Below are 14124 nucleotides of genomic sequence, written 5' to 3' on the forward strand. Positions count from 1 at the left end.
ATTATTTGTAGATTTATAAGCAAAACCTGCCGGTGGTGGTAGAGTCTATTTAAAAAAAAAGAATCGTATATAAAGACTTTCAAGTTTCTTCCTCACTGTGTTCTCCTCCTCTTCATCTCTGCCCGCTGATAGATTGGGAGGCGCCTGCTGACCCGGTAGCCCCAGTAATAGTGATTCCCCCAAGGAATACAACGGTAGTGGCAGGGGTGAGCGAGGTTACGCTGGAGTGTGTCGCTAATGCACGGTGAGTAAAGCATTACTCTAGTTTTCATGTCCATCCTAGCCCATTTGCTTTAGCATTTCCTAGTCCATTAAATTGCATAATGACAGCTTGAACATTTCTTATATCATAACCTCTTAAAAGTATGAACATTTTAGACAACATTTGACAAGCTTCTGCTGTTAGGATGTAGAACTTAAAAGTCTCATAAGAAGCGAGAGATCTCTAGCCTTTTAATGGCCATTTGATGCTGTTAAGGTTTTTACCTTTGCTTCTTTCTAGCTCACATTTTACCATTTCTTTCTCTCTATTATTCTCTTTCCAGGCCTGTGGACAAGCTAAGTTTGGCGTGGAGGAGAAATGATGTGGAGGTGGCCAGTGGTGTGGGTTCTTTTGGTCGCCGCCTGACCATCATTAACCCCACCACTGCAGACGTAGGACTGTACGTGTGTGAGGCCTCGCTGCTTGACAGCAGTGTCAAGCCAGTGGAGGCCAGAGCTTTTCTCTCTATTATAGGTACTATAACATCATTTTTTGCTAACAGCTCTTGCTAATTAAAGGCTAAGCAGCCCTCAGTGACTTGCGTGTCAGTTTCATTGCTTATTATCTCCTCAGTTTGGTCATTTTTCCAAATCCCACCCACTAGCTCCCTCTCTCTCTCTCCTATCACACAATATGATCACACAATAAGCGCAAACATGCACTTCCTCTACATTTCAAACTTTGTGCAACTTATCACACTATCACAAAATCTGCCCTCCTTCAAATGCATGAGCTCACAGACACCCACAGTTGGCAATTGCGTCCTCCTCCCAACCACACTCTCGTACAGCTTGGATTTGATGTTCTGATCGCGCGATACTAGGGAGAGCTCTTTTCTGTTGCACCACTCAGGAGCTCTTTCTTATAACGTCTTTATTACAGTTTATTACGTTCTGACTGTCGCTTTTAGTTTATACAAAAATTTTGCTCCAAATTTGCAGAAAAAAGAATCAGTTCGAAAATTGTGTGTGATGTCAGCACGTGTGTATAAATTTACACAGGAATTCGACTCTGCCACTTCGAAAATGTGACCTTACAACAGCTTTTGCTCTATTTGAGCGAATTGCTGACACTTTATTTACTTCCTGAACGTTATCTATACAGTCTCATGTGAAAGAGTTAGCACACTTGATTATGCCTGTATGAGCAAACCTTGAAAGTGGTGTCTGTTATCTAAGTTCTATATGCATACATATAAAGAAAGCAGAAGCGTAGGAGGGTGACTCATGGAGATTGAGGTGGCACGAGATGATGAATGTGGCCTGTCGGTGTGACATCACTCATAAGTCTGGGGCTCGGGTGGCTGTTTTGCATGGCTGTCAGTGCAAGATGCAAGATTCTTAAAAATGCATTTATTCATCTACTTATAGATGTGAAAGTCCACTTGAGCACACTGCCGTCAGCGCACCAGCGCAGGGGGCACGGAGGGGCTTGACATAAAAATACACTCAGAAAGACTGTCCCTAAAAATAAAAGCTTTACAAATGCAACAGTCCTCTAGGGCTAAATATCCATTAGGATCCTGGAATTCTTGAAGAACCTAAAAGAAACAAAAGGGGAAAGAAAAAAAGTATATTCGTGGATCCAATTAACATTGGAGTGTAAAAAAATTACAGAACATAGCAGAGCTTAGTAACCATATGTTGCAATACCAGGGACATGATTTTGAGTAGCAGCTGGAGTACATTCATTTAAAATGAAGTTTGCTGGTTTTCACTCCACAAACTGCTTCATCATTTGTCTAAGATTTTTTTTAGGAAAATTGTAAAAAAAAAAAAAAAAAAAAAACAATAAACGAAAAAAAAAACATTCAAGCCCAATGTCACTATGCACTGTATGCTTACTATATGGCTATAATATCCCTTTATTTCATGGATGGAAGCCATTGATTTAAACAACACAATATTAAAATATAAAAATATTTAAAATGGGGACAAATCAGTTTTTTTTTTCTTTAAAAGTTTATTATTAGTAGAGACATGGCACGGATGCATGGACATACAACTTCTCTCTCACTCTAATAACTGATTATTGTATTTAATTTGAATAATTGACATTGTCACACACTGTATTATAATTAATTTGTAATTGAAAAAATATAAATGTAAGTGACTTTAATCAGAATTAGTTGAATTTTAGCTTATCAATGCATAGGGGGGAAAAAAACATTGACTGAAACAAGTGCTGGAAATTGGCACAAGTGGAAATTGTCTTTTTTTAAATAGAACACACTGCAGACCACCAAAGTCAATACAATAGAAATACATTAAATATGTAAAAGTTTTTATTTATTCTATGTGGCCCAGAACCAAATAATCCACTCCCCTGGACTGGTCCACGGCCTGATGGTTAGAGCATAGGGCATAGATATAGAGCATCAGTGTGACACCAGTGTTGTTCTTGTTTGTGTTTACCGCTTCTTTGCTTTTGGCAGAGATTCCCTTCTTCACAGCTGAGCCCAGGAGGAAGATGATGGGAGAAGTGGAGAAAATTGTGGACATCCCATGCCAGGCTCGAGGTCAGCACTAGAAAATATACTTTCATATACAGTTTAGTTTGTTTCTTCACTACTGCTGTAGATGGAATCACATTTTCAGCATGTATTCTCTTGCCCCCACGCTACCAGCAAAAAGAAACCTCAAGCAAAGCATATCCAGTGATCTGTAGTGAATTGAGTAAAGTACAGCCAATATCTAAAAAGTGCATATTGACAGAGAACTGGGAAATTGTTAGGAATGATTTATAAAATCATTATGGCTCTGAAAATGTCATTCTGAGTTGACCGTAAGAGAAATGGTGGCATTTCGGAGGAGTAGTGAAGTCATGATTAGCTGTGAGAGATGAGTAGTTGAGGGGAAAGGGCCAGTCCGGCTATCATTATGTGGAAAAAAAAAATGGGCAGTGGAAATGGTATTGGCTTTCTGCCAGAATTATTCTCCATTGCTCTCCCCACCAGTTTTCTAATAGCCTAAAAGTGGAAGGTCAGCCAATAGTCAGAGCCATTTATACAATATTTGTCAGTGTTGCATCCAGGTGTCATAGTTCTACGGTTTTAGAGGTGACAAAGAAAAAATAAATCATCCCATCCTCAACAGAACCATGGAGAGAAATAAAGACAATCAGTCGGGCCACTTCTAATTTAACAGAGTGGGAGATCGAATCAGATCACTGCTACACTTGCTGGGAAGGGTCCTAAAGAAATCTGATGGTTGCCTGGTTTGAGACCAAAGTTAAGATTGTATACACACACAAACACGCACACACACACACACACACACACACACACTGAATTTGAGAGAACAGAAAAGAGTTCAGGAAATCATCCCTACAGTATGCCATTGCACTGTACAATGACTCACCTCTATGTAACAGATGTTAATATTAACTTATATACATATCCCATTATTCAGTGTCACTGTACACACACATACACACACTGACAATTTGCACATTTCAGTCTTTTTCTTTTCTTTCTCAATAAATTACCAGGTGCACTCTGCTTTTTTTATGTTGCATATTTTCTTAATATTGTATTTTTTTATGTAAGTTGCAATTATTTAATTACATTCAGAGTTTTTTATTTTATTTTTATTTGTACACCACCACCCCCCACCACCCCACTACTGTTTGTTTAACCTGCTGCTGCTGTAACGCAATAATTTCCCTCACAGGATCAATAAAGCATATCTTAGTTTAAGTCTAAGTGAATGCTGCATTAAAAATTTACAAAATTTTAAAACACCATCATCAAATTAAAACATTTACAAGAAAATTTGTCTTCATGCTCTATTTTGATTTTGGTTTCACTAATAATAAACATATATTTGCATAAAGCATCCATATTTGTCTATGATCATGCCAATTCAAGTATAAAAACTTGAAAAGTATTCATTTAAGGTACATTTACAACAGATACAAATTTTGTCGATTAATTACAGTTTAATATTTTAATTAATTGACAGCCCAAATATTTATATTTTATTTATGAACATACAGTATATAGTGACTATCTATATATATTCATGAAGAAGCTTACTGTTTTGCTAAGACTGTATTAAAATCAGTATCAATCCCAAAATTTGGTCATTTAGAACATATGTTCACCGGTTTTTGCCTTTTGTTTCATCTTCTGTGAATAAAAGGTTTATTTGAAGCACCCTTTTTTTTGCATCAGTAAATCTAATCAGTAACAGGACCGTTTAGGAAAATCTTTTCTAGAGTGACTCTATTAAGATGTTGGCTCAAACTGCTTTCTGTAATTTTTTTCTTTCACATCAGCGAAAACAGTAACAGGGTTTAAAAAATTGCCAGTATGTATTTCCGAACTTAACAGAATTTTTTATTTATATATATATATATATATATATATATATATATATATATATATATATATATATATATATATATATATATAATGGCTGTCAATCGACTAAAATGTTTAATCACGATTAATCGCAACTTAATCTCACATTTTTATCTGGATTAAATGTACCATAAATTCTTCATTTAATACTTTTCAATACTTTAATCAACATCTGCATAGACAAATATGGATGCTTTATTTAAATGCATGTTTATTTTTAGTGAAACCAAACTCAACACAGAGCAAGGATACAAAATATTATTGTAAATGTTTATATTTTTATATAATCATCATCAGGACACCAAACTTTTGCTATGTTTCCACACGGACGGTTTTAATGTCATTGCTGATTTTGGTGCATTATTTGAGACTTGCCGCATCAGTAAAACAAATATTTAGTGATATAACATAATTTTTCGCTAAATTAATTATTTTTTTGTTTATATCTGAGTAAAGAAAGGAAGTTGTGAAATTATTTATTTATTTATTTATTTATTTATTTATTTATTTATTTATATTATGAATAAAAATGGTCAAGCAGAAATGCGCGCTGCATTAATCGTGTATTAATAAAATTAGTGCCATTAAAATGAATTTGCATTAATGCGTTATTAAAGCATTAATTTGGACAGCCCTACTACATGTGTGTGTATATATATATATATATTGTTGGTTTTTATACACAACTAACATTCTGAATGGAACTAATCACATTTGCATGCATATCTGATTCTCTGTACTTATGCATATACAATACAGTGTTATCTGAGCCCACGTTGAAAATCTGTTGTTTTAACAGTAAATAAACTAAATTTTTAAATATTAGAGACAAAAGGTACATGTTCAATATTTTTAATATTTAATTATCCAATATTCTGCATTATTTCTAGTTCCTACTTTAAATGTAAGCAAATGTGCGATATTGATCACATGAACTGCTTTGTAGAAAATGTCAGATTTTCCTGATGTCTACTCCATTTAATTGGTGTATGTGTTCAGAAAACAGATGAATTTAATCTAAAATGGTTTATCAGGCTTTACAAGTACTTGTCCGTGCCAGCTTGAGCGCACATTGTCATTCAAGCAAAAACTGGTCTGGCAAACTTTTCACTCAAGTTGTTGTCGGTAATTTCATTTGTAATAAATGTTGTCGTGTTCAATTAGAAAATAACGCACAATAGAATCATGTGCATTAGTGCGCTAGACTTGACATCACTGTGCTGCAAGTATTGACTCATACGTATTTAATTCCATTAATAAACTCGCAAACTGTCAATAAACACATCTTGGAAACAAACTCTTTACCAGTGAAAGATTGGCAGTGTAACGCTAAATAAGTTACACAGTCCAGTGACTTTCTTTTGAAGTCCACTGGAGCTGATACGAGTGCTGAATTTTCCCAACAGCTCTTGCTGGGTACTTAAAGCATCCCTTGAGAGCGCTTCTCAATCTGCCAGAATAATTCTCAGAAGTGTCCAAGTCGAAGCAGGCTTGGGTCTGATCATCTAATTTCCTCTTGATATTCTTTTCTACGGCTTATGTAGGAGACTTTTTCAATGCAGGATCCTCAAGGACCCTTAACCAGTCTGCGGATTTGCGCCAACTTTCTGAAAAGCATGAGCCAGATTATCAGCATTCTGCAGCCATTTATTAGGAGATGGTTGGCATTCATGTCCAGTCCACAAGGCCTGACCTGGAAGCTTTGTTTTCACTGCCAGTGGCCACAGAATAAAACATTTTACTATACACACAAGTAGTGTAATCATCTGACAGGTGGACAGTGTGTGTGTGTGTGTAAATCTTCAATCATGATTAAATTCATGGCAAAGTGACAAGCTAGAAAACATTTCATCAACTAAGTGCACTGTGGTCCAAATGCAGACCCAAGAAAGTAAAACAGTAAAACCAAGTACACGAGAAATACTGATTAAGGGATATAAAATTGATAGCAGAAATGAGCTATTGTTTTTACAAACGCTCGTTTTTTAAAAATGTGTGTCAGTGCAGTATCATGCATGCTTTTATTATTCATCCATAATCTACCTGAAAATAGTTAATCAGAAAAAAATCATTTTCACAGACATTTATTGATTTCTGTAGATTTCAGTCGCCGCCTCTGAAATGACACACAATACCAGCAAGAAAAGAACAATGTAGAAGCATACATTCATTCCTAAAAAGTTGTCTCATTTGTTCAGAGTTAAAAAGACATCTGTCAAAAGTGGTAATATAAAGCGTTGCTGCAAAACAAAACATAATCTTACAAATTATAACTAATTGTAATGATTAAACATGAAAAGGTTACCGCTGTCGCCAGGCAGTCATATATAACCTCATCTGGGTTATTGTAAGATTGTAATGATGATTTTTTTTTGCTGCTGTAAAATAAATATGTCATGTGAAAAATGAAAGTACACCCACTTTGAATTCTATGGTTTTACATTCTGGGATTACATTAGGATAATGTAATTAGGATTCTGTTATTAAGTATTAGAATTATGTAAATGCAGATGAACAACACCACATGACTCATTACACAGTGTCGTTATTTATTTTTTGAAAAAAAAAAACAAGGTGAAATGTAAAAACCATGTGGAAAGAAAAGTACACCTTAAGATGAATAGCTTATAAAACCACCGTTAGCTGTAATAACTTGAAATAATCATCTTCTGTATGACTTTATCGGTCTCTCACTTCATTGTGGAGAAATTTTGCCTCTTTGTTCTTTACAACTTTGCTCTCTTAAGGTACCACTACAGTATTTCATTCAGCTTGATAACAGAACTTTGACTGGGCCATTGCGGCACTTAGATTCTGTTCTTTTTCAGCCTTTCTGTTATAAATTTGTTGGGGTGCTTGGGATCATTGTGCTGTTGCATGGCCCAGTTTTGGCCAAGCTTTATCTGTCAGACAGAGGAATTCATGGCCGATTGAATGACTCCCCTACACCATAATTGTAGTGTATCTTACAATTTATAGTGTTAAACTCTTTCACCTCTTTGCTTTGAACCCTCAGGTATGCCCATGCCTAAGCTGGAGTGGTACAAGGATGCAGTGCCTCTCAGCATGCTGAACAATCCACGCTATAAAGTCATCTCCAGCATGGGACTGCAAATCAGGAGACTTCAGCCAAACGATGCCGGCATCTTCCAGTGCTTTGCCAGGAATGCTGCTGGGGAGATGCAGGTCCACACCTATCTAGATGTGACAAGTGAGTTAGAAGCCAAGCGGAGAGAAATTTGTATTCCAGGTTGGCCAAGTGTTAGGAAAAGCTCTCGCTCTGTCTGGCCGTAATTACTGGCTCGCGGAGACAGTGGAAGCATAATAAAAGGCATTATGTGTGACGGACTGAAGAGGACTCGCTTCCTATGCTTTAACATCCTGCAGTCACAAAATACGTTTTTGCTAATGTGAAACCAAATGCTTCTCGCTCACCAGTTAGGAAATTGAAGCGTTTCCCTGTGGAAAAGGCCTGTCTGGTGATGATTACTTCATAATGTTTGCTGTGTCGAGGCTTCTCTTGCCTGTGCAGTGTGAGGCTATAAAGGTGTCTAGGAGAAACACTCCCATCATGGATGATAATTACATGGCCGCTGTGTGATCACACTGGCGGAATTGCGATAATGATTTTTTTTACTTTAACACTTTGACTTTAGACAATCTTATTTTCCCTGATTGCTCAATTTTCCCTGTTTATTTCCTCTGAGTGACATCGGACAGGGTGCATGACCTGTTATATATATTGCATGTATTATATTATACTGTTATACAGTATAAACACTCCTGGGTAATGAAATGGACCAAGCCCCAAATGGCAACATATGGAGCTTTTTAGGGTCTTCACAAGAAATCATTGGTCAGATAATAAGCAAGAGTTAAACAAATAGATAAAAATGGGATGTTTAAGCCTTGTGGGTAAACATGCAGAACGCTTTTTATAAAGTCAGCGTTCAATATTTTTGAGTCAATGTTGTTCCGCTCAAGGATGATGAGCTTTAAACAGCCATTAATGTTTCATTTTACATCACATATTTTAATCATTATTATTATTACTTTTGTGTACAACAAAAATATAGATGTGAATTTCCGTGATTCTAGCTTTTCACCAAAACAGTTCACTGCAGCAAAGTAAAGGAAATAAATATGAGGGCACAGGAGATCTCAGGAGTTTCATATTTTACAGATTTTCTATGCCCATGTGTGTACATCATATTTTAGACCGATCAGGCATAACTTTATAGACACCAATCAGACATGACATTATGACCACCTGCCTAATATTGTGTCCCCCTTTTGCTGCCAAAACAGTCCTGACCCATCGAGCATTAACAGCATTAACTTCTGCAGCAATTTGTGCTACAGGAGCTCGTCTGTCACTCATGATCTTGTCGCAGATTCACCACTGTTCCTTCCTTGGACCACTTTTGATAGATTTGAGCACTGCAGACCAGGAACAGCCAACAAGAGCTGCAGTTTTGGAGATGCTCTGACCCAGTTGTCTAGCCATCACAATTTGGCCCTTTTGAAACTCACTGAAATCCTAACACTTGCCCATTTTTCCTGCTTTTCACACATCAACTTTAAGAACAAAATGTTCACTTGCAGCCTAATATATCCCACTAACAGGTTTCATAATGAAGAGATAATCAGTGTTATTCACTTCACCGGTGATAATGTTCTGATGTTATAATGTCATAATGTTATGCCTGATTGGTGTACAGTGCAACCTCGATACTCGTGGCGGTTACGTTCTATGACCCCTCACGAGTAACAAAAAATCGTATGGCTTTGACTCTCCTTTTAATGGTTCCTTTTTCAAGGGGAATTGTACATGTACTGTACTGTAAACTCAACAAAAATTGTGAATTACATGTCATAAATGTTTTTTTTACTACTTTAAATGAATGATACAATAATAAAATAGTTTTTCAAACATTTTTATGTAATTTATTAGTACAAACTCGTGAGTTACTCTTCCAAATGAAAAATCGCAAACTATCGAGGTCGCGAGTGTCAAGGTCATGGGTATCGAGGTTCCACTGTATACAGGGAGTGCAGAATTATTAGGCAAGTTGTATTTTTAAGGATTAATTTTATTTGAGGATTTAATTTGAACAACAACCATGTTCTCAATGAACACAAAAAACTCATTAATATCAAAGCTGAATATTTTTGGAAGTAGTTTTTAGTTTTAGCTATTTTAGGGGGATATCTGTGTGTGCAGGTGACTATTACTGTGCATAATTATTAGGCAACAACAAAAACAAATTCATACCCATTTCAATTATTTATTTTACCAGTGAAACCAATATAACATCTCAACATTCACAAATATACATTTCTGACATTCAAAACCAAACAAAAACAAATCAGTGACCAATATAGCCACCTTTCTTTGCAAGGACACTCAAAAGCCTGCCATCCATGGATTCTGTCAGTGTTTTGATCTGTTCACCATCAACATTGCGTGCAGCAGCAACCACAGCCTCCCAGACACTGTTCAGAGGTGTACTGTTTTCCCTCCTTGTAAATCGCACATTTGATGATGGACCACAGGTTCTCAATGGGGTTCAGATCAGGTGAACAAGGAGGCCATATCATTAGATTTTCTTCTTTTATACCCTTTCTTGCCAGCCACGCTGTGAGTACTTGGGCGTGTGTGATGGAGCATTGTCCTGCATGAAAATCATGTTTTCTTGAAGGATGCAGACTTCTTCCTGTACCACTGCTTGAAGAAGGTGTCTTCCAGAAACTGGCAGTAGGACTGGGAGTTCAGCTTGACTCCATCCTCAACCCGAAAAGGCCCCACAAGCTCATCTTTGATGATACCAGCCCAAACCAGTACTCCACCTCCACCTTGCTGGCGTCTGAGTCGGACTGGAGCTCTCTGCCCTTTACCAATCCAGCCACGGGCCCATCCATCTGGCCCATCAAGACTCACTCTCATTTCATCAGTCCATAAAACCTTAGAAAAATCAGTCTTGAGATATTTCTTGGCCCAGTCTTGACGTTTCAGCTTGTGTGTCTTGTTCAGTGGTGGTCGACTTTCTGCCTTTCTTACCTTGGCCATGTCTCTGAGTATTGCACACCTTGTGCTTTTGGGCACTCAGTGATGTTGCAGCTCTGAAATATGGCCAAACTGGTGGCAAGTGGCATCTTGGCAGCTGCACGCTTGACTTTTCTCAGTTCACGGGCAGTTATTTTGCGCCTTGGTTTTCCACACGCTTCTTGCGACCCTGTTGACTATTTTGAATGAAACGCTTGATTGTTCGATGATCACGCTCAGAAGCTTGGCTATTTTAAGACTGCTGCATCCTCTGCAATATATCTCACTATTTTTGACTTTTCTGAGCCTGTCAAGTCCTTCTTTTGACCCATTTTGCCAAAGGAAAGGAAGTTGCCTAATAATTATGCACACCTGATATAGGGTGTTGATGTCATTAGACCACACCCTTCTCATTACAGAGATGCACATCACCTAATATGCTTAATTGGTAGTAGGCTTTCCAGCCTATACAGCTTGGAGTAAGACAACATGCATAACGAGGATGATGTGGTCAAAATACTCATTTGCCTAATAATTCTGCACTCCCTGTACTATAGATATATGTCTGATATATGTCTTAATGCTTATCCAGACTCAATGAAGTGCTTCAGATTCATGTTTGAGAAAATGGACCAGTATCACTTGAAGCAGATCTTCTGAATGAATTTGCTTCATGTGAACCCGAGTCATTTGTCTCAGATCTGAATGCGCTTTATAGCATTCTATTCCATAATGCAAGACAATATGGAAAGAAAAAAAAATCCTGAACAATATATCCCGAGAGCAGAAAGATCAGGTATTGATGTCTAGAGCTGCTTCTGTCTTCTTCTACTGAGCATATATATCTTGTCCCTCATATTGACCAGTGGTTCAATAAAAGCCATTTAAAGCCTCCTCCTAGGTGTATTGTTCCTGTATAGATCTGTTTCATGCCAAAGTGATCAAGGGCAAGAAGAGTGAATGAATACCAGCATGCACTGTAAATATTCAGCACACAGACTAAAAAAAAGGCCTGCAAACTGCTGTTCTAGTGTGCTGGCAAAGCCATTAAGAAAACGAACACGACCATTCTCTATAACACTGCCTGGAAGGCTTGAACGTGTGTGTGAAATTGTACCAGAAATTCAATGGCCACGTGAGCCAGAGCGAGCTAATACTGGGCTACGTAATGCATGTGCAGAAAAAATATGCCCAGTATTTCTTTAGGACCGGTGTCTGTTCTTAAAATATGTAAATATGACTTCAGGGTCATTTAGAAATGTTCTTTCCTGAGCTTTTACCTCATCAATCTTTATGAAGTTACATATACAGGGTTGAGAGGAAACTGGCCTTGTAGCCACCGTGTAAATTAAGCTGTAATGGGGTTTATTTTTGCATCTTGGCTCCAAATTGATATGGCAAAAATAAAAAAAATTCAATTCAGAATCCAAATAATCTTATTTTCCCTTTAATCAACGACAGGCCCCACAACCCAGTGGATATACCTATTCATTTACGCATCTCTGCCTATGATAAAATAACCTACCAGCTCCGAAATGCTTCCATTATAGCCACCCAATCAGAAGAGCGTAATTGGATTTATACTGCTTGTTTACTGTTTCTGATTTGAAAAACAGATTTGCTGAATGAGTAGAGGAAAAAACACCAATCAGAAAAACAAACAATAGTGTTGGGAGGGAAACAGGACTAGAATTGGGCTTTAATTCAATTTCCTTTTGTTAGTCCTCTGGTAATGATTTTTACATTCACACGTCTGTTTGCATATGTAAGCTGCATTGAGTGGCATTAGAAGTTTTCCTGCCTGCTTTGCTACATCTTGTGCTTATGAATTGTGTAGGTATGGCTCCAATATTCAGCGCTCCACCAGTTAACATCAATGTTACAGACGGCACTGTGGCCTCCTTCACTTGTCAGGTCTCTGGAGCACCGAAACCAGCTATCACCTGGAAGAAAGGTAATTGTTAGCATGTCTTGTGACTAAGTGGCTTATACACCTTACAGTACCTCACATATGTATTCACTCCAGCATGTCATTTAATAAACTCGTCGGTATCAACATCACCTTTGTTGATTGTATGGGAACCACCAGCCACACCTCCCTCCTGCACTCAGCACACTCATTTAGCCTCTCCTTCCTATTATTCACCCACACCTGTCTCCAATCTACACTCCCCTTTATAAGCCCCCCCAAAACGCAGCTGCATGACTTGTGTTCAATCTGCCCAAGTTCTCCCACACCACCCCACTGCTGCGCTACCTTCACTGGCATCCAGTAGCTGCACGTATAAGATTCAAAACACTGATGCCTGCCTACAAGGCCAAAAATGGACCAGCGCCATCTTACCTCAGTGACCTCATCACATCTTGCACTGCACAACGCTGTCTAAGATCCTCCAGCACTGCTCTACTGGTACCACCTTCTCTCCGAATGAGAGCTTTCTGTTCTCTTTAAGGCTTTCTGTTCTGGCACCGAGGTGGTGGAACGAACCTTCCCTAGATGTCCGTACAGCGGCGTCCATGGCTTCAAGCGACGGTTGAAGACCTAGCTCTTCCTGAAACACTTAAATTAGCACTTTCCAATTTTGCTTTGTAGAATTCAAGAGATACAGTATATTTATATTAAGTTTGTAATCTAAAGTATCAGTGTAGATCTATTAATTGCTAGAGACTCAAAGCACTTTTGTACGTCGCTCTGGACAAGGGCTTCTGCTAAATGCCGCAAATGTAAATGTAAATGACTACCTATGCTCTGTATCCCACCCGTTTCCAGTATTTGCTTCTCTGGAAGCTCCAGCTTCGTGTACTAAGGCAAATAAAGCTTATTGACTTTATTCGGTTTCCGACTCTTGATACATGTGTAACAGAAGATCAGACCGTGAACCGATATTTTACCTCGATGGATCCACAGCCGGTTCCAATTTTAGATCCCATCGAGGAACTCGCCGCCACTCTCCGGGAGGCCTTCGCTCCAGCCTCTACCAACGGGGCTTTACCACCCACCTCTAGCAGCCCGATGGCTCTCCCAGTTTCTTATTTCAGAGATGCGGCCTAGTGCAACGGCTTCCTTCTGCTGGTTAACTTCAATATAGAAATGCAGCCTCATAAGTTTCACACACGCAGCTTCAAAGAGCCCTCAGGACCACCTAAAGGTTCGCAGATCCTCGGAGATCGGAGGCCCCCCCTTACCAACCAGGTGATCAGGTCTGGTTGTTGACCTGAGACCTGCACCTCCGACTGCCATACAAAAAGCTCAGTCCCCATTACATGGGGCCATTCAGAATCATCAGGCGCATCAATGAAGTGGCCTATTGACTCAACCTCCCTCCCCAGTAGCGCATCCATCCGACCTTCCACATATCACTCCTGAAACCCTTCACACCCCCTAACACAGAGGACCCTGGAGTCATCGTCGATCCTCCACCCCCAAAGATGCTAGACCAGACATATGTGTAC

The 14124-nt window shown here is 38.6% G+C and overlaps 1 protein-coding gene across 3 annotated transcripts in view; it reads left to right on the forward strand.

Annotated features, from left to right (window-relative positions):
* The window catches only part of sdk1a (sidekick cell adhesion molecule 1a), a 235178-nt gene that overhangs the window by 157545 nt on the left and 63509 nt on the right, over positions 1–14124 (forward strand). For all 3 annotated transcript variants that reach the window (XM_046834551.1, XM_046834552.1, XM_046834553.1), the window contains 5 exons: positions 133–244; positions 546–736; positions 2697–2780; positions 7642–7836; positions 12509–12625. In XM_046834551.1, the coding sequence (XP_046690507.1) occupies positions 133–244; positions 546–736; positions 2697–2780; positions 7642–7836; positions 12509–12625 (699 nt within the window). The remainder of the gene's footprint in view (positions 1–132; positions 245–545; positions 737–2696; positions 2781–7641; positions 7837–12508; positions 12626–14124) is intronic.

Source organism: Silurus meridionalis, chromosome 22, assembly GCF_014805685.1.
Source record: "Silurus meridionalis isolate SWU-2019-XX chromosome 22, ASM1480568v1, whole genome shotgun sequence".
NCBI lineage: Eukaryota > Metazoa > Chordata > Actinopteri > Siluriformes > Siluridae > Silurus > Silurus meridionalis.